The following is a 21,100-nucleotide window of genomic DNA, read 5'->3' on the forward strand; positions in this document are numbered from 1 at the left end:
AAGCAATGCAGGTTTGCATCATGGAGCAATCTAGTCTGAAATACCATTCCATGGAAAACCACACTCAGAATCCTGGTGTCAACTGAGAAACCAAGTGCTCACTACATCACCATCTTGAGCTCCCAATAGCTATGTCAAGCTTAGTGGTCTGGTTACCTTGAGCTAGAAGTTGTGCAGGTGGACAGGAGTCAGATTAAGTGTAACACAGTTGTTCCTGGACGTGAAGTAACAAGGCACAGACTACCAGCCCAAAGGAGACATGAAAGCATGTGTTAATGGGGGAGGATTCTGCTATGAGCAACTTACAGGCACAGCCATGGCTTGTCACCTGACAAACTCTCCCCTGCAGGTGGAACTGAGGCCTCTGAACCTCCAGGAGCAGCAACAGCCAGAAGGCAGAGAGGGCGCATACAGTGGCACTGGCTCAGCCTACCTACCGAGAAGACCAGAGCTTGTTGCGTTGGCACCTGGGGAAAAAAAGGGGTCTCTTTGCCCCTGCTTGTCCTTCTCCTAGGGTGACCAGGTGTCCCAACGTTATTGGGATCACCCTGATATTAGAGGCGTTGTCTTATAGATGCAACTATACCCCCTACCTCCACAAAAAGTATCCTGATCTTTCACACTTGCTATCTGGTCATCCTGCCCTCTCTCCCTGGGGGAAGAAGCTTGTTCCTCAATCTTAGAAAGGGCCTGGGCTTGTCCCTGCCCGGCTGTGGGCCTGGGAATGCTCTGTGGTTCCAGACAGAACAGAGGCTGTTACCTTCATGGGGGGGAGGCGTGGGGGGGCCAGCCAAGGCGCCTCCCACATGCATTGCTGCTAGGCCTGCGGCAGGCACTGCCCCTGAGCGGCAAACACTTGGGCTTGCTGAGCTGATCCCGTCCAACAACCCCCCTCATTCCCTCCCTGCCCCTTGCCTCTGCTTGTGAGTCCCCCCACAGCGCCGGCCGGCAGGAGAGACCCGCTCTGCCGCCGGCGGATGGAAGTGGCTTTAAGCTCTCCTGCCCCACGCGGGACGCGAGCTCGGGGCCACGGGGGAAGCCCCCGCCTCCCTGATGCCCGGGGAGACAGGAGAGGATGCCCCGCGCACGCTGCTCACCTGGATTATCCACGGAACCTTCAGCACTCCCCGCCTAACAGGTGGGGGGACTTGGGCCTGTTACACTGTGAAAATCGCGCCTGTCAACGTGGGTGTCTAGCTCTTCTCGAGTTTAATGAAAGCGTTATTTGGGATCTCCCCTCCCCCACGCCCTAAATCCCTTCTCTGGCAAGAGCTCTAGCAACACTTGCATTTATTTCTATGAATCGAGCTAACTGCTTCTGACAAATCTATTACAAAAGATATCTCCCTCCTAGCACTGCCTGTGTGATTCAGTCACTGAAAGAAAACCCACGTCAAGTGGAAGGGAAGCTGGAGCGAGATGGAGAGATGGATGCCTGGTGCCATGCTTTTCTGATAATCTCCCGCATTACAGCACACAGATCAAATATTTATTTACTGAAGAATCAGTAAACATGACTGCAAATACATTAGGGCACTTCAGCTGTACAGCTTATAATTATTTCAAAAGGTAAAAGAGATGATACATTGCTCCTGTGTACCTATGCTGCCTGATCGGAGTTTTATGGGTGTTTTATTTTTCCAACGCAGCAGTCACCTTTGGGGGGAGGGAGTTACCCTGAGAGGATGGGGGAGCGTATTTTATAAAGGATTGCGTCCCGTTATTGTGCACTTCATAGTAGAGGGGAAAGCCAAATTCTGGAACTTCTAAGGAGAGATAAGGCCTCCAGCATGTGGTTTGTATGCTCTGCACACTGAAATCGTTACATTCACAGTGAATGCTGACACCTGGGCTCATTCTGAGCCCAAAAGTCTCCAGCATCTTATCTCTTTCCTTCTTCACAAAAAGGGGGAAAATTAGGAAATCGCAGGTCTTTCATTTTTTTTCTTTCCATCCGTAGTCACAAAGCTCGAAAGGTCACACGGTAATGAGCACTCCTAGCAAACACAGTATTCCCTCCCCCCCCTTCTATCCCACAATAAAATCATCTCCTTCAATTTGCCATGATCGTCGCGACCAGGAGCCAGGTGATTATCCTAATTAATGTCTATCTAATTAAATTACTGTCAGCGGTTAACCAATGACAGGAGCCGTTTCATCCGCTCCACAAGCAGCAAGATCAAAAGTGAGTCTTTCCTTATTGCTGCATAGTGTCAATTGGCCAATCTCTTCTCCCAGGGAAAAAAAAAAAGTAAATCAAACGTTGGGGAAGCATTTGGTGGGAGAAGTGCTTTCTGCCTCGTGAGGGTCCCAGGATGTCTAGTTGATGTTAAGAGGAGCCCTTTAGAACCCGAGACTGAAGGGTGATTATATTGGTGCTTGAGCTATGCAGCTGGAGCATTGTCTTTCTCCCTCTATCATGCTCTCCAAGAAATTTCTCAATGTGAGCAGCAGTTACCCACATGCAGGCGGATCTGAGCTTGCCTTGCATGATCATCCCATTATCTCGACCACTGACAACCTGGAGAGAAGTTCACCTCTGAAAAAAATTACCAGGGGGATGACGAATCAGTCAGATACAGACAATTTTCCTGACTCCAAGGACACACCAGGGGACGTCCAGAGAAATAAACTCTCTCCCGTCTTGGACGGGGTCTCGGAGCTTCGTCACAGTTTCGATGGATCTGCTGCAGATCGCTATCTGCTCTCTCAGTCAAGCCAACCCCAGTCCGCTGCCGCTGCTCCTAGTACCATGTTCCCTTACCCCAGCCAGCATGGACCCGCTCACCCAGCCTTTTCCATCGCCAGTCCAAGCCGCTACATGGCTCACCATCCTGTGATCACCAATGGAGCTTACAACAGCCTCCTGTCCAACTCTTCTCCACAAGGTTACCCAACGGCAGGCTACCCTTATCCCCAGCAGTACGGCCATTCCTACCAAGGGGCGCCTTTCTACCAGTTCTCCTCCACCCAGCCGGGGCTGGTGCCCGGCAAAGCTCAGGTCTACCTGTGCAACAGGCCACTCTGGCTGAAATTTCACCGGCACCAGACAGAGATGATCATCACCAAACAAGGGAGGTAAGCGGCACTTGCGGCTGCTGCACGGAGCGACTGGACATTAGGTGGTGGGGTTGGGACTCCAAACTCTTCCTTACGGAGGCTTTTGAGGGGGGCGATCTGCGCTTAATATTCGGGGTGACTGACAATGCAACCCACAAAGTCCAGCGTGAAAATGGGGAGCTGGACGGGTAGGTCACAGGGGGCGCCTGGGTGGCAGCTGCGAGGGTGCGTGATGTGCGTGTACACGGTGTCTAGAGATAGGGTGCAGGTCCCTACCTGGCCAGCAGTCCCTCCGGAGAGGGCCCCCCATGCGGCTCCCTCCTCCTTTTGTACTCGTCCCCTTTTCATACAGCCCTTTAAGGTCCCCCCGTTGTTATTTGTGCTTCTCGGCTTATCACGACACTGGTTGGTTTTGTGTGTGTGTGTTTTCTTTTAACAGGCGCATGTTTCCTTTTCTAAGTTTTAATATTTCTGGTCTCGATCCCACGGCTCATTACAATATTTTTGTGGATGTAATTCTGGCCGATCCCAACCATTGGAGATTTCAAGGAGGCAAATGGGTTCCTTGCGGCAAGGCGGACACCAATGTACAAGGCAAGTTCTTCCAATTAACACTTTCCCCGACACATATTTAGGTGAGAGTAGTTAATTAAAGCCTTTGTGGACTGGCTCAGGCGGCTTCTTAAACGAGAAGGGGCCAATGATGCTTTTTAAAAAAAAACAAAAAGAGGGAGGGGGCGTGAAGGGTGTTCAGAAAATGCTATTTTAATCCTCCCCGGTTAAAACGAAGGAAGCGTCGCCGGTAACGCGCTGCTAAGTTTAATGCGATTCACAGGACCCCTGTGTGTGCTGCTACCGTTGCAGGAAAGGGGGTGTGTGTAAGAATCGTGGTGTGTTTATTTGTTTCTTTAGGAAACCGAGTGTACATGCACCCCGATTCCCCCAACACAGGAGCCCACTGGATGCGTCAGGAAATCTCTTTTGGGAAATTAAAACTTACGAACAATAAAGGAGCATCAAACAACAACGGGCAGGTCAGTGAACCGCACACACGCTCTTATTTGTTGCTTCCAATAAATCCTGAAAATTCAGATCAGATCCCTGTTTTCTTAAATAAATCATACTGCGAGGGTAAACCGTGCTAGTTTCTATTCCTAACGAGTTGGAATTGTACAGGACTTCGGAGAAAGGGGGGAAAAAAATCCTGCACAACCCAGCAACAAAACCCAGACCCTGATCCGAGTTGGGTTATGTATGGGGGGGGGGCATTCTGAAGTGGAGTGAATCTGTAGCTATCCTGCTAAAAGGGAGCGATGACTAGGTGGCGTTTTAGGGGTGCATTTCGCCGCCTTTGTTGAGTATAATCCTCTCTTGACAGCTCGGCCACGGCTTTTTGTTCAAGAGCTTTAATAAGAAAAAATACCAGCAAACATCCGTCTTTTTCTCCCTCTCCTCGCTCCAGTTTAGCGTTTCTGCCCCTTTGTTCCCCCTCCCTTTTCTCTGCCTGACAGATGGTGGTCTTGCAGTCCTTACACAAGTACCAGCCCCGTCTGCATGTGGTGGAGGTGAACGAAGACGGGACGGAGGATACTAACCAGCCGGGCAGAGTGCAGACTTTCACCTTCCCGGAGACTCAGTTCATAGCCGTCACCGCCTATCAGAACACCGATGTAAAGAGCTTGGCGCTGTATTTCCCGCGCGGCCATCCTCACCCTCAACCGGCCAGCAGCGCTTTAGAGCTTCCGAGGCCGACTCGTGGGGCTCCGTGTAGGTGCCCGGGGAGAGAGAAGCGGATACACGCCGTGCAGAGTGCTGGCGCGCGCGTGTGTCTGCGGAGAAGGGGTGATTGAATCCAGCCGGCACCTTTGTATTCCCCGCCCGGCAGGATCCGGGCGGGCTGGACCTAGATGTATATATTTGACGTTGCAATTCTGTTACCTTTTGCTAAAACCGTCACGAATTGTGAGCCCCAAATCCGCAACACGAGCAAATGTGTGGATCAGATTTCTGTTTCTTTGCATTTGCCCTGGTTAGTCTCACGACCCCACATGGCGTGGGGTCTACAGAGTGAATATTTCATTGGGGCGCAATAATCATCAGTTTTCACAGTGAACATCTTCTTAGGAGGCCAAGCGGAAACCCGGTTGGCATTTATTATATTAAAACTAGAGTATAATTTTGGTCAATAGCTGTTATGTTCCCATTGAAAAGTACACATTTAATCTGATTTTTAAGCAAGTCTGCAAAGAGCCACTGATGCTGCTGACTGTGTTGGGGGTGATGGTACATTTTAATCAGAATAAAATCCTGTTAATGTAGAGACAGATATTTTTTGCTCTCACTTTTAAATGGCATGCATTAAAATAAAAGTCGGTGTATTCCGTTTTTGATTGCTAAACCAAGCATAGATACAATAATCTCTCTTAAAATGTTACAAAACACTTGAAATATTCATTTCTGATCCTAAATTTTAACTTTAATTGTGAATAATTACTTTTCAGAATAGACTGTCAAAATTATTTCACATTTTTATCAGTAATTGCAAGACCCAACAATTTTCCTCTAATTAAAACCTTTATAAATACGCTAAGCTTAGTTTTTATATTTTGAAGAGCGGCAATTTGAGCAACTAATGAAAAAAGATCTAACAGCCGTGCTTTAAAAATGCGTCTCCTGTCCGTTGTCATGCTTTCATTATGTATAGGTACGAGAAAATACTCATTGATCCTCTATTTTCCCTCCCAGATTACACAGTTGAAAATAGATCACAACCCTTTTGCAAAAGGATTTCGAGACAATTATGACACGTAAGTAAATTGTATTTTTATTATCCATCTTATTGGATGCGCCCACATAGGCCGGTAGAGACTCTATTTGGTTTAGTATTTGGGGTTGTATTAAAAATCTCTCTAATTATTTAAACATTGAAATATTCAGTATTGAGCTTAAAAAAAAAAAAAGTTCTCCCAGAGAAGAGAAAGCAAATGCAGGCTCCTAAATTCGGGACTGGATTTCGGGTGACTGAATAGAAATGAAATTCAGTTGTCTACCTTATTTTTCATGGAAAACTCTTGGTTTTCGCATTAATTTGTACGCCTGGGTTAGTAAGGGGCAAATCTTCTGTGCCGAAGAGATAGCTGGAAGAGGCTGGCTAGCACATTCAGTATAACCTTGTGCAGTTTGGGGACAGATGCTCTTCTCACCCCCTCTGCCTGCATCTGAGGCTGCGTGTGACTTTGGCAGTTGTGATGTTCTTTCTGGCATATGACTTTGTACCCATTTTCAAGTTCCCGTTTATTCAAGCTGTGTATGTAGGCTATGAAATAAGGACCCCTTAAATGGAAGTTAAACTATTGAATATAAATGACTCTTTAAATCATTCTGGACACTATACAGAGAGTTTTAAAGAAAATTTCTTCCGTTTCTCACTCTGGTTTTCATTTTGGCGTTTTTGCTATTCCTATATATCTATATCTATATATAATAGGAAATGTCTTCGTGAAAGGCAAATATATAGGGTTCATTATGCTTTTATCCAAGATCATTGGCCATACATACTGGTCTAATCTTTGACCGATGGTATGTTTGTGATACGGGATTCAAACTTGACTTTAGAGGTTTGCCCCATGCTCCTTTTCCCGCATTCAGTGGAACAGCCCAACATCTTAATGAGACAATGTACGCTGCTCAATGGCCCCTGTGAGGAAGGTCTGGAATAGATAGAAAGAGTACCCAAGCTAAGGTGCTATTTCTGAGTACTTCTGATTCCCTTTACCCCCAACGCAGTGGAGATAGAGCACAAACAAAAATGAGACTAATGACATCTCACACCCACCTCCTATTGCTGTGCCTGTAAAGCAATAAAATCAACAAACTGCTCTAGCACTGAAGTCTAGAAGGGGGAATCATCTAGAGAATGAGTGAGAGGTGCCCCTAACCCAGTACTATTCGGAGACCTGGTGGGAGGTGGGGAACTCAAACATAATGGGAAAGCGCACGAGTTTTTGCTCACCTAATTTTGCCTGAGCTCCTATTCAATTGGAACAGAGTGGGCTGACCACCTGCCAGGATTGGGCTCTGTGTTTAAGGGGAATATTTTTATTTTTTTCCTTCTGAGTAAGAGAAACATAGACTTGTTTTAAGGAAATGGGAACAGCCCCCCCATCCCAGATAAAGCCTTTTCCAGATCCCATTGAAGTCAGTAGGAGATTTATCACGAAGTAAGCCCCACATTGACTAAAACACTTAAGTATGTGCTTAATTTTAAGCAGTTGCATAAATATATTCCTATTCAGCAAATCAGTTAAACCCCATTGAAATAATGGGATTTAAGCACACACTTAAAGCTAGGCACGTGTTTAAATGCTTTTCTAAATCAGGGCCTAAAACTGGGATCAAGCTCCTAGAGTGATCACTCTGCTTAAATTGAAAGTAGCTGGCTGTTAAATATTACACATATTTATTCTTATTTGGAAAATATAATTGTAGCTGGTTCACTCCCCTTTCCAAAAATGCAATGGAATATGCAGCAAGAGATCAAAGGGAAAATACAGGGGTTCTGGTGATTTTGGTAAGAGCCGCAAAGGAGAAGTTAACCTGAGTATTTGAGCATGCAAAATAGGTCATTGGTGCAGTGCAGAGACTACATGGTCTGTGTAACTTAAATAGGACTTTTCTATATATAGGGTAGACTATCGATGAAAAACCTTCTGGACTTCTCCAACCACAAAATGTCTCTGCTTTCTCTTCTTTTAAATTATAAACTTCACACGTATGTCTCTTTAAAAAGAGCTTAAATGCTGTCTAGCACATCGCATTTGTTTAAGGGCCAACTGTGTTCTGGATAAGTAATTTCAGGAGGCGTGGAGGGTTAATTAAAGCACAGTTTTAGCCTGAATGAAACGCACACACTAACTATTCATCCATTAAGGGTTTTATAAACACAAATTGCAGCCCAAGATTAAAGGCTTATATATAGGTTATCTGGGAAAAAATTGGGCTCATCTGCTTTTAAAATTCCTTCAGTAGGTGTCTGAAGATTAGCTGAAATTAAATTCAATAAAATCTTGATAGTTAGTTTGTGACTCTGAACAGTAAGTGTCAAACCGCAGAGATAATTTTTCAGTCTGCCATTCACGCTGTTTGCTACAAATGGACCAGGTTACCTGTTGCGCATATTGTGGGCTTGGTCAATTTTCCACAATGCAGAATTTCCCAAGGTACCATGAAAGATAGTAGGATGTTAGCTGACTTGTGGATTTTAAATAAATAAAAACAAGAAACTTCAGCCTTTAAATTACGACCCTACTAAATATATACAGAGCAAACTCTTTCAGTTTGTGCTCGCTTATTTTTTTTTTTTTTTTAAATTAAAATGTTAGATCCACTTTGCGGGGGTGTGTGTGTGTGTGTAAAATAATCTGATTTTTTAAAAAAACGTTTCTGGCCTCAAATAGCCTCCCCAGTATTCAATGTAAAGATGAACCAGAACTGTAGGGATATCTGCCTGGTTTGTTTCAGGCTGTCATGTCAATCTGGTCAACTGGTTTCTTTAAATCACTAAATGGCCCCGCTTCTGCACCTGTACTAAACTAGTGTGGTTCTGCGTAATGCATTTTCGGGGTATTTCTGTTAAGTCCGAACTGCGCGCTCTCTGCTCCGGTCACAGCAGCTCCTTACCGAGCAGTTCTGAAACGGGGCTCTCTTGCCGGGGAGTATGCACTGGGTGAAATCCTGGCCCCTCTGAAGTCAATGACAAAACTCCCGTTGGCTCCAGCGGACCCAGGGATCCATGCAGGGTGCCTGCCCGCCTGCACCCTGCTCTGGCTCAGGACACCCAGAACTCTGCCCTTCTCTTTGGCAGGATCTACACGGGCTGCGACATGGACCGGCTCACGCCTTCCCCCAATGACTCTCCCCGCTCGCAGATCGTGCCCGGGGCCCGCTACACCATGGCGGGCTCCTTCTTGCAGGACCAGTTCGTGAGTAACTACGCCAAGTCCCGCTTCCACCCTGGCGCTGGCGCTGGCGCTGGCCCGGGACCAGGCAGCGACCGCAGCGTGCCCCACACCAACGGGCTGCTCTCTCCACAGCAAGCCGAGGACCCCGGGGCCCCGTCTCCGCAGCGCTGGTTTGTCACCCCGGCCAACAACCGCTTAGATTTCGCGGCCTCCGCTTACGACACGGCCACTGACTTCGCTGGCAATGCCGCCACCCTGCTGTCCTATGCAGCGGCCGGGGTCAAGGCGCTGCCCCTGCAGGCTGCTGGTTGCACTGGGCGGCCGCTGGGCTACTACACTGACCCTTCGGGATGGGGGGCGCGCAGCCCCCCGCAGTACTGCGGCAAATCCAGCTCGATGCTCTCCTGCTGGCCCAACAGCGCAACCGCTGCCCGGATGGCCACCAGCAACCCTTACTTAGGGGAGGAGGCGGACAGCCTGGTCACCGAGAGATCCCCCTTGCCGGGTGCTGAGGACTCCAAGCCCAAAGACTTGTCTGACTCCAGCTGGATCGAGACCCCCTCGTCCATTAAATCCATCGATTCCACCGATTCTGGGATTTACGAGCAGGCCAAGAGGAGGCGGATCTCGCCCTCTGACACCCCGGTGTCAGAGAGCTCCTCTCCCCTCAAGAGCGAAGTGCTGACCCAAAGAGACTGTGAAAAGAACTGCACCAAGGACATCGGCTACTATGGCTTCTACCCCCACAGCTAGACTCTGCCCAGTCCCTTTGCTTCGCTTTGTAGTCGGGCTCACACCGCCACGATCTCCAGTGAATACCACAGTCCTTTTGCACAACAACTTCTCCGCAGTTAGCGCACTGATCCCAACTTTAGCTGTATCTTTTTATTCCCCCCGTGAAAGAGTTTTAGCTGTAATCCTCGCTCCCTGATTCCCTTTCTGAAGTGTAAAGAAACCCTCCAACTCCTTTAGGAGATCTTGACATTCTTTGGCACCCAGTGCTGGCGCTGATATAGGAAAGCAGCAATTCTGCCATTGAATCTCCCTCTAATTCTCCTAACCCCATTGATGAGCAGGATGTTTGACTCTTTAAACCATACAGCGCTTCCTTCATTTCCCATGGATGGATAGTTGGGGATGTTAGTAAGTTTAGTGGAACAAAGCCTGTGAAACGCCTGTACATAGTGTTTAATTTATTGTAACGAATAACTATACTTTTTTGTTCCCATTGTGGAGTCCCAAAACTAGATGTTTAACTTTCTCGAATTCTCCTCTCCCAACCCCCGAAGTTCACTCTCTTTTCTAAATGCCTCTGGAAACACAAAATGTCCCATAGCAATAGCACTGAATAATGGGTTTCACACTTCCTTGCGATCCCTCCCATGGCATAAATTTTACTCTGTGCCTTGGGCTGACACAGCTAAGGAGTATCTGTGCTTGCCCCTCAAAAGAATAGAAATCTATCCAGTTGGAAAGTCGATTAAGTAGCGGGACGCCTTCAAACAGCGAAGTAACTGCATCTGTAATTTTTTTTTTTCTTGAAGAAGAGTAGCTCGACAGCAACATTATTTTTTGCCCTATTTGTTCCTCCCACCCCTCCAAGTGCCAAATCCATTACTGGCCTGTGCAGGTGCCAAATATGCTGACAAACAGTTTCCAAATTTAATTGCAGTTTCTCCCCCTTTATTTATATTTCTGTAAATCGTTGTAATGAATAACCTACAAACGATATAGACGACTGAATTGTTGGTAATCGTAGTGTAGTCCAGTGAAGATGAGTTGTGAGTTGTATATTTTACTGCATTTAGTTTTGGAATTGACTTTTTCATAAAGTAGATAACTGAATCTAACTTTCTGGGGGATACAATAAGTGTTGCGAGTAAGAGTGATTTCTACTCTACGTCTCTTACTACGTTTGAGAAGGAGCATTCGTAACCCCCAAGCTCTCCCCCGTGGAAGTAGAATAGTAAGTCTTTGAATTCTGAGTAGCAAAATCTGTACAATTAAAGCATTTTTATATGGAAAAATATCAAGTGAAATATGCATCAGGCAAAATAGTCAGCCAAGATTCCAGCCGACGGGGAAATTTTTCCTAATAGAAATTCAGGGTCATAAACGTATGTATATTTTTGGCTTCTCTGTAAATCTAATGTTGTGATTTTTATATTTGTTCTGTTATGTGTGTGGAACTAAATGATTTATACAAGTGCAAGCTCCATTTAGATGTTTTGTTTTTTGCCCGTTTGTATTGTCTGTGTATAACAAGTAAAATAAACCTGGCAAAACGTTAACGTGGTGTTTGAAAGCAGTTTACGTTTTACAGAGATGCAGTTGAAATTATCTAACTGGACTAGGGGGAAGAAATCCAGTGGATACTAAGGGCAGCTCTCTTTTCATGGGTTTCGAGTGATAGATTAAAAACATGCGGCCATTCCATTGTTTTCCTGTCCAAGAGTGTTGTGTAGTTCCAGGTTTGCATTTCTGCTTTCCCAGGGGGACAGAGAGGAAGTGGGAGAGGAATGCTTTCTTCTTTCCTGTCGCCTGACCAATGTATTGAGGTGTGCACTAGGAAAAGGGAGAGAGGGTTGAAGTCTCCTCAGAGTTGGGAGGTTTATACCTAAACAATTCTCTACACGTAAAAAGCATTTTGCGAAACGCAGCCTTGTTTTACGTTTGCGTGCGGAGTAGGGGCCGAGCGCTTACAGGACAGAAGCTGTGGCTATAGCAATGGTTTGACACAGGGTCCCCTGAGGTGAGGTTATTGGAAATGCGAGCCCAGGCTGTGCCACTCGCTTTAAAGGCTGAGTTCGTTAGCATTGGCTTGAGCTTTGGAACAGGACGCCAGACGCATTTCTGAGCCTGCATTGTGTGCGGAGTTAGGCTTCCATCCCTTCTCTTTGCCCATTTTCTGGTGGCGATGGGAGTTGGGGACTAAGTAGCTTCGTATCCTCTGGTGTTTTTTGGGCGGCGTGTGGGCTGTGTGAGCTCCACGCCGGGGTGGTTCCCTCCGCGGAGATCTTCGGCGCTGCACCCTGAAGAGCAAACGTAAACATGTCCCCCCCCCCCCTTTCATCACAGCGAGAAAGAGCATCTTTGTAGCCCAGGGACGGTGCCGAAAATCCTTTCCTGCTTGCTGCAGGTAGCTGCCTCTCATTGCTCAGTGATGCTGGTGTGCAAGACCAATGCACGTCGGATGAAAAGGTGCTTTCTTGAGCCACCTTTATAAGCGCTGCGTCTCTGTCCCCGTGGCTTAAATGTTGTGGACGGGTGAAAATAAAAGTTTGAGGAAATGCAGAGAGAAATTGAAAACAATATATAGAGACCCAGACACAGCATCACCGGGAGGCTGTTGACTGTACCACTAGCCACCCCTAGGCGGCTCTGTGCTGAGCCTTATTTTGTCTACCACAAATGACAGTATTTTTTTCCTGTTTTTATATTAAGAAAAAGGGACTTTAAACAACCCCAATGGTTCCAAATGGCAGGTTATTGTACCCCTGGTGTGTACTCTGGGCTCCAAATGCCATCTGTCGTGTACGCCCTGGGGTTCTCGGCGTCATAAACTCCAGCTGCAGAGCCGGAGGCAGCTGCCTGACTGCACAGAAACACGACCTGGTTGCCACCCAACTTCTTGGGGATGGCTGCCCAGGCACGGGCTCTGCTGGCCTCTCTGGTCAGTGGCAGCGGGGAACGAGCCCCGCGTCCAGCGGTCACTGTCCTGAGGAGACGAAACATGCACGGCAGAGCCCGACCCCAGGGCCAGGCGGTTGCTTGTTAGACTCCAGGCGTGTCTGGTAACCCCTGCGGAGGGGCGGTGTCGGCAGGGACCGTCCCCAGAGGGAGGTCGCTTCCTCCGCCGCACGGACCGAGTCAGCGCGAGGAAGCTCCGCGCCCCATTTGCCTCTACTCAGCCAGCGAACTTCCACCGCCCTTCCCGAGGAAGGTTTTCACGGGCTGCGGCTCAAAGGGGTGGCGCCGCCTGGCCAATGGGTGTGGAAGAGCGGGAGGGCCGGAGAGGGGTAGGCAGGTCCCAGCCCCGCCGCGCCGGGGAGCCCAATCTAGGCAACGTGAGTAGAGCAGGTAGAAAAACCTGGACTTTAATTACTGCCAGCGCAGGGCTCTAAATTCTCAAGGTCAACCAGCTTCGATGGGTGGTTTTAACGGGACCGCATTGCCCTGGCGCTGGTGGTGTCGCTTTTCAGAAGCAGTCTGGGAAGAGTGGAAGCGGGAACCTGGGATGAAGATGACTCGGGTTACGGTCTGGCTTTTGCGGTTGAAGTGCTGCCATCCTGCAGGCAGATTTGAGGCCACGGAGCGGTTTAATTTCTTTTCATCTCTCCCTGACTTTGGCCGTGAGGTGAATGTTCAGGCATGCGTTAGTTCCCTGTACCCCGTTTTCAGTCTCCGCTTGAATATCCAATCCAGCCGCTCTGCTACCTGAAATCCAGCCAGTGATCTTCACGTGGGAAGAGTTCAGAGGCTGGAGAGTTTTATAAAAAGCAGAGCTATTAAAGCCATAGCTGGGGGAGAACAGCCCGGGCTTTTCTAAAGATTAATCCAGCCTCTTGGGTTCAAGGCGAGCGCGGCGCAAACTTGCGAGAAGCAGAATTGTAACCCAGTGGCCGAACAGTAGCCTGGGTGTTCAATAGGATTGTTTTGATAGCTTCTGCCTTAAACCTCCAGTCTCGGCCTTATTTCAAAGAGTGAGGATGCGTTTAAAAAATTAAAAAAAAAAAAAAATGGTGACTAAAAGCAGCAGTCTGGAGGACTTTCCGGGGCAGCAGACAGCCTGCATACACAAGTCCCCCACCCGACCCCAAGGCGCTCTCCATCTAACGCTAAATTCCGAGAGGCAGGAGTCTCCCCCACGCCGTCGCGTCCGAACCGGCAGGGTGCTAAAGCAGGCGAACGCAGCCGGGCATGCTTGGAAGCGCCTGATTCGTGTGCACACGCATTTGCTCACGATATCAGGTGTTTCTTATGCTCGTCGTCAGCAGGGTGCCTACCGGGGCACTTACATGCACTAATACCACATTTCCGGTCATGACCCAGACCTTCCTTTTGAAAATCTGCCCAGAATTTACAATGGGGGGACCACCGAAACATTTCGCAAGAATGCGGTCTCTGCCCCGCCTCGCCCCGAGTGACTATGTTACTATAGGGAATGGTGGCATTTCATGTCCTCCCCCCGTACAGACACAGCAACAACGCGGCTATATTTTTAACAGTACTGTCGGAAATAATTCCAGATATTGCCCATCAGACAAACCAGTTATTACATTTGGTTAATTTTTCACGTAATTGTCCCACTGTCGCAGTAAACAGAAGCGAATTAAAAACATAACCGGATTTTATTACGCAATAAGAAATTCACATTCGGAAGTAAAACCCCCGATCTCCTTTTTGCTTAACCAGAAATATAAAATGGATCTTCTGTCTAAAAAAATATAGACAGTAATTTTGTACATAGCACCAGCTTGCTTCTCGGAATGATTTGAGGGACATTAACATGTTCGGATTTCTAGTGGGTTACTGAGTAAGTGAATAACGTCTGGGGATTGATCTACATCTTGGATTAGAGAGTTTGCATAAACAGGCTTTACTGTACATAACTGGTTAATATTGTAATTCCACAATTATTTCTACAGGAGACTTGAGATCAAAAGGTCCACTGAAGTAGAAAAGGCTTACTACGTTCCCTAGGTAGGTAAAACAATATTTTTAGTAATATTATAGATGTATGTATAATATATATAATCAAGCATAGGCTAACTGACATTAAATATTTGTATTCACCTTAAAATAGCAAGTATACAGTTTTTGACCTAGTGTGTGTAGATGATATACTTGCTGTGTTTTTCTGTTTGTCTGAAACAAAACCTCTTGCCTGAATTTTTTAGACCAGCAACTAATTGCACGAATTTTACATGAAGTTTGATTTGTGTTAATATTCCAGGCATGGCAAGAGGGGTTTTATTTTAATTCTCCTGTATAATAATAATAAATGAAGTTGCTCTCCTTTCACTTTATCAAAATGACAGACCAAAACTTCATCAGAAATAGGTAATACAGAAGAAGTAGAATGACATATAGAAGACTATGTAAAAATTCTTTTACTGGTAATATTTCCTGTATTCACTAATATTTCACGTTAATACCGCATCAAATACAAGACAATGATTTACACTGTAGCAGATTCTGCAAAATTATGCTATGCATATTTGATGACATATTGCATATTTTAAACAGGGCTTTTAATTACTGGTTGAAATGTTTGCTTAAGTTATTTTTGAATGCTAGAGGAGAGCGGAGTGTGGATAATGTGAGTAATAGAATAGTGATACAGATGGGAGGATTTTGACTGATGGTATGAGGAAACAGATGGATGATGAGGTTGGTCAGAGGTAAAAAAGATGTCTTTGGCAACTTTTTAAGTTTCTCTGGCCATTTCAGTCCAGTGAATCATGCAAGGATATGTTGATAACCAAATTCATGCCTCTTCGTTGTTTGCTGAAGTTGTCCTGATCCTTGTCATAAATCCACTGTTACCTTCTTTAGTCACCACTTGATCGTAGACTGAAAGGTCCTTAGAAGACACAAATCTTGTATTACCTGTCCAAAAAGAACAGTGTAAACTCATAGAGCTAGAAGAACAACATTTTGGGATAATAGGTGTAACGTGGGACTTGTTCCTCTTAATTTTCTGTGACTGGACTTCATTCCCCCCACGGGGACCCTGGGGACCAATGACCCCGCCCCCAAATTGGCACACCCGAGTTTGAATAAGTCTGAGGATGAGAGACCTCACTAGCATAACCTTCATTATAGCGTCGTGTAACAGTGAGGCTAAAATTATGGTTAAGAAAAGCCTTTCATTCTCCCTTCGAACTGTCAGATGCTTTTACATCCCCCCCCCCCCCAAATTACAAGCTGGAATTTTTTTTGTTTGTTATTGGCCCCAAAGTGGTTATTTTGGGCAAGTTTTCTCAAATTATGTTTTATTTTTTGAATGATCAGGGTATAAGGAAAAATCAGAGTGCTTGTGCATGGAGAAAAGGAGAAGAGATTTTGCATGAAGATTTTTGTGAGTGCTCTGTTGACACAAACTTTCATTTTAAAAGATGAAACTCGTTATAAATGTGGTCTCCAAAGTGGAATGTGTGACTTTCTAGGGATATAAAAAATGGTTAAGGAATAAAGCCACTGTAAACAGATGGAAAATAGGAGACTGCATGTATTCAGTACCCCATTCTGTTAAGCTATCTAAATATATACATATATCTAGACAGCCACACATTACAATAAATGTACTTGCATGGATTTCAATGATCACAATGTGTATTTATTTGAATGTATGATGACATATGATAATACATTAACAAAATGCACTGGTTATATCAGTGTACAATCAGCTGAAATAGCTTGACTGTCTAGAGCTTTGTTATTGTCTATAAGTAATATTTCCCATTGCACACAGTTAAAACATCCACCATATATAATATGGATTATATTTATAATAAAGCAAAGTACTATCATTGGAATAGCAGTCTGATTTTTTTTTACCTCCACGTAAAATCTTAACTATAATATCACATTAACATGCAATTATTTCTTAATATTGAAATAAGAAATAATCAGTGGTTATTTTTAAGCATAATGACAGTCTCAGAGGCAGAGCTAATACAGGGGTGGCCTTTGGGTGTACATGTGGAGGCTTTTCAACATATTTCACTGACAAAAGGAGGTTTATGATACATATTTTCACCCAGGGCTGATAAGTGAGCCTGACCTACACACACCTGGCAGCAGTGGTTCCTGATCCGCAGGACTTGGTACATGGGATTGCATGGCGCTGTGACCCTGTGTGCTATGTCACATGCCATTCATTCAAATTTGGCCTGGTCAACTCTCCATATGACAGAGGGGGTGGCAGGGCCAAACCTGAATGGTCCTGCAACCCTAGTCACCACGTCACAACACCCAGAGAGGACAGCCAGGTCCAGCCCCAGGGCACATGAGTGCTGGGTGGACTTGCTCTGAAAGCCACATCCAATGATCCATTTCCCCCTGGTTGCAAAACTTGGCTCCATCACTGGGCAGTCACATGCCTAAGTGTTGTCAGGAACAGGGCCTCTTTAAATAATACTAAGATTCACGTATATTTAACTAACTGACCAATTAGGAATGCATTTTTATTGGCTTTTATTGTTTTAGTTTAGTGGAAACACAGCATTGTTGAGCTACTGCAGTGTCATATGAGCTCCCATTGTATAATAAATAATATTGGAATACTTGGGATTTTTTTCAATAATTACGCATCAAAACATGACGTGATGTAACAGCTCTCATATAAATGGTCATAATTTAATTTTTATGGACCATGGTATGGCATTCATTGTTAAGCAGGATTCTCCACTGAAATAAATTTACTCCCAGGTCACTGCTCTGCCTTTGGTTATCCACGGAACAGGAGAACCATCCATGGGACTGGAAGGGTAGCAGAGCAATATAATATTAAAAGCTACCCCCACCAATGTGCTTCAATTATGTTTTAAGATGAAAGGGTAGTTTGGCTTCATGGCTCAGCTCTTCAGAAGTATTAAGGTACCTAATTCCCATTGAGATGAGGATCTGAGCCTATGTCTGTTCAATACAAGGCTGCCAGTATGTATCCCTGTTTGGGTGGTGACATCTGCCTACTTGGAACTGAACTGAACCCATCAACTTATTATAAGGGCTGCTGTCAGGTTGTAAGCACTTTAAAGCAAAACATTTCTTTTTGTGGAAATGTCTGCTGAAGGGGAAAAGTTACTTGGTGGAGAATGGGTAAAATACAGGACTTTTCAGGGCCCCATCTTCTATATACTCCCTTCTGGAATGCTGGGGAAAGGAATTTTGTTATGTGAACTGTGAATCAGTGAGAAATTCAGGTCTAGTCTCTACATACTGCTATGCATGTAGGTCTTGAGACCTTCCATCAGGCTACCAAAGCTCCCCTTCCTACTGGCATTGGTTTCCCCACTGCAGCTGCAGACTACAACCTCCCACCACATTGGGTTTGATCTGTGATGATGAAGACTCACCGGCAGTAATTCAAATGACAATTTGCCTTATAGGCGCAATTCCTCTTCCAGCAGGGAATAAAGTGGCTGTCTCCAATTTCCATGCCCTGACCATTGTAACAAAATAATCAAAGCATGTAGTTTCGCACATAGGCATTGCCTTCACCTTTGTAGGGCCTCCCTTCTAGTACTGTGGCTCAATTTCTAACACATTTGCTTTCTTCTCTGTTTCATTTGGGCAGGAGACCATTTGATCCACTGTTACTACCAATTTGGAGCACTTTCACACCATTGACCTGGAGGTATATGGATCTGTTTCCTATTATCAATCCCCTGAAATATCCAGCTGTTGAAAGCTTTTATGCATTAGTAATGAGGTTAAAATTTTAAAAGTGCTGAAGTAATTAAGGGACCTATTTCCCATTTTCAAAAGTGACTTAGGCACTTAGACACCTAAATCTCATTTCAGAGTAGCAGCCGTGTTAGTCTGTATTTGCAAAAAGAAAAGGAGTACTTGTGGCACCTTAGAGACTAACAAATTTATTAGCGCATAAGCTTTCGTGAGCTACAGCTCACTTCATCGGATGCAACATCCGATGAAGTGAGCTGTAGCTCACGAAAGCTTATGCGCTAATAAATTTGTTAGTCTCTAAGGTGCCACAAGTACTCCTTTTCTTTTTGCTAAATCTCCTTGAAAGTCAATGGGACTTATGCTCCTAAATCACTTCAGTGCTTTTGAAATTTTTTCCCATGTACTTGTTACTGAACACCGATTTTAGATAATAAAAAATCAGTATTTGTTCCAGAGTTTTGAAAATACTAGGGCCAAATCTTTAGATGGTGTAAATTGCTGTCATTCCACTGACTTCAATAGAGCAGCAGCAATTTATATCAGCTGAGGATCCTGCCTTTTGCTTTGGACACTGTCTGCAGTAGGTACACTTGGTTTGAAGGGACAAACTCAACTTAAAAAATCCTATGGTGTAAACTATTAGTTTTCTTATGTTTACTAATAACATCTTAGTTAATATATTTCTTACTTTTTTACTTTTGCATTTATCTAATTTTAAGACAATCAAAATTAATGTAGTTTTAATGTTGTTTATGGTCAGTTTTACTTTCTGGTTCTTATGGTTGTAATGTTTGGCTTACAAACACTAAAGGACTTTTAAAAAAGTTTTAATTCTTTTTTTAAACATTTAAACAAAGAGACTGTTGACGTTAGGTTTTCCAAGAGCTTGCATTTACAAAGTTGAATTTTTAGGCCAAATTTACTTAGACATCACAGAAATATAGGGCAGGAATGGACCTCCATAGGTCATCTAGTCCAGTCCCTTGCACTAAGTATTATCAGACCATCCCTGACAGGCTTTTGTCTAACCTATTCTTAAAAACCTCCAATGACAGAGATTCCACAACTTCCCTAGGTGATTTTGTTCCAGTGCTTAACTACCTTTACAGTTAGTAAAGCTTTTTTTAATGTCTAACCTAAATCTCCCTTGCTGCATTACTTATCCTGTCCTCAGTATCCAGTACAATCACTCTGCTCTTTATAACAACCTTTTACATACATCAAGACTATTATCATGTCCTCCATCAGTCTTCTCCTCTCCAAACTAAACAAAGCCAGTTTTTCAATCTTTCATTATAGGTCATGTTTTCTAGACCTTTAACCCTTTTTGTTGCTCTTCTTTGGACTTTCTCCAATTTATACATATCTTTCCCAAAGTGTAATGCAGAGAAATGGACACAGTACTCCACCGAAGGCCTTATCAGTGCTTAGTAGAGAGGAAGAATTGTTTCTCTTGTCTTGCTTACAACACTTCTGCTAATACAGCTCAGAATGATATTCACTTTATTGCAACATTATTATATTGCTGACTCATAGTCAGTTTGTGATCCACTATATCCCCCAGATCCTTTTCTGCAATACTCTTTCTTAAGCTGTCATATCCCATTTTGTATTTGTGCAACTAATTACTCTTTCCTAAGTGTAGTACTTTGCATTTGTCTTTATTGAATTTTATCCTATTTATTTCAGTGCATTTGTCCAGTTTGATAATTCTTGATAATTTAGATAATTTTCAATTCTAATCTTGTCCGCCAAAACGTTTGCAACCCCTCCTAACTTGATATCATCTGCAAATTTCAAAAGTGTACTCTCTATGTCATTATCCAAATCATTTATGAAGATATTGAATGGTACTGGACCCAGGACACACTCCTGCGAGACTGCCAGGGATGCCATTCTAGCTTGACTGTGATACTTTGATAAGTACTCTCTGAGTGTGGTTTTCCAACCAGTTGTGTACCCACCTTATAGTAGTTTCATCTAGGCTGTATTTCCCTAGTTTGCTTAAGAGAAGATCATGTCAGACAGTTTCAAAAGCCAACTAAAGTAGAGATATATCATATCTACCACTTCATCCCATCCACAAAGCTAGTTATCTTGTCAAAAAAGGATATTAAGTGGTTTGACATGAATTGTTCTTGACAAATGTGTTGACTGTTACTTATCACCTTATCTTCTAGGTGCTTACAAATTGATTGGTACCCGGAAAGATAATGGAGCAAATAATCAAACAAAGTTAAGATGACTGGTCAATAATTCCCTGAGTTGTCCTTATACCCCATTTTATAGATAGGGACTATATTTCCCCTTTTCAAGTCCTCTGGGATCTCTCCTGTCCTCAACAAGTTCTCAAAGATAATCACTAATGGCTCAGAGATATCTTCAACCAATCTTTATGTTTTCAGGTATGTATTTCAGTAGGCCCTGCTGACTTGAAGACATCTAACTGTCTAATGATGCATCCGATGAAGTGAGCTGTAGCTCACGAAAGCTTATGCTCTAATAAATTTGTTAGTCTCTAAGGTGCCACAAGTACTCATTTTCTTTTTGCGAATACAGACTAACACGGCTGCTACTCTGAAACCTAACTGTCTAAGTAATTCTTACCTTATTCTTTCCCCATTTTAGCCTCTGATTCTATTCCATTTATACTGAAGTTCACTATG

General features: G+C 44.5%; 1 protein-coding gene across 4 annotated transcripts; it reads left to right on the forward strand.

Moving 5' to 3' along the window:
- The first annotated feature begins 1,732 nt into the window (after positions 1-1,732).
- Positions 1,733-11,311, forward strand: TBR1 (T-box brain transcription factor 1). Of its 4 annotated transcripts, none has more exons than XM_043505191.1 (7): positions 1,733-2,087; positions 2,239-3,078; positions 3,500-3,654; positions 3,973-4,094; positions 4,572-4,730; positions 5,806-5,867; positions 8,924-11,311. In XM_043505191.1, the coding sequence occupies exons 2-7, from the start codon at positions 2,387-2,389 to the stop codon at positions 9,771-9,773; spliced, it is 2,040 nt and encodes a 679-aa protein (XP_043361126.1). In that variant the 5' UTR covers positions 1,733-2,087; positions 2,239-2,386; the 3' UTR covers positions 9,774-11,311. The 4 variants fall into 4 exon arrangements, with proteins under 4 accessions (XP_043361126.1, XP_038278763.1, XP_038278762.1 ...); XM_038422835.2 differs by lacking the exon at positions 1,733-2,087 and having other exon boundaries at positions 2,135-3,078; positions 8,924-9,041; positions 9,153-11,311; XM_038422834.2 differs by lacking the exon at positions 1,733-2,087 and having other exon boundaries at positions 2,135-3,078.
- The last annotated feature ends 9,789 nt before the right edge of the window (positions 11,312-21,100 follow it).

This window comes from Dermochelys coriacea, chromosome 11 (genome assembly GCF_009764565.3).
Source record: "Dermochelys coriacea isolate rDerCor1 chromosome 11, rDerCor1.pri.v4, whole genome shotgun sequence".
Classification (NCBI taxonomy): domain Eukaryota; kingdom Metazoa; phylum Chordata; order Testudines; family Dermochelyidae; genus Dermochelys; species Dermochelys coriacea.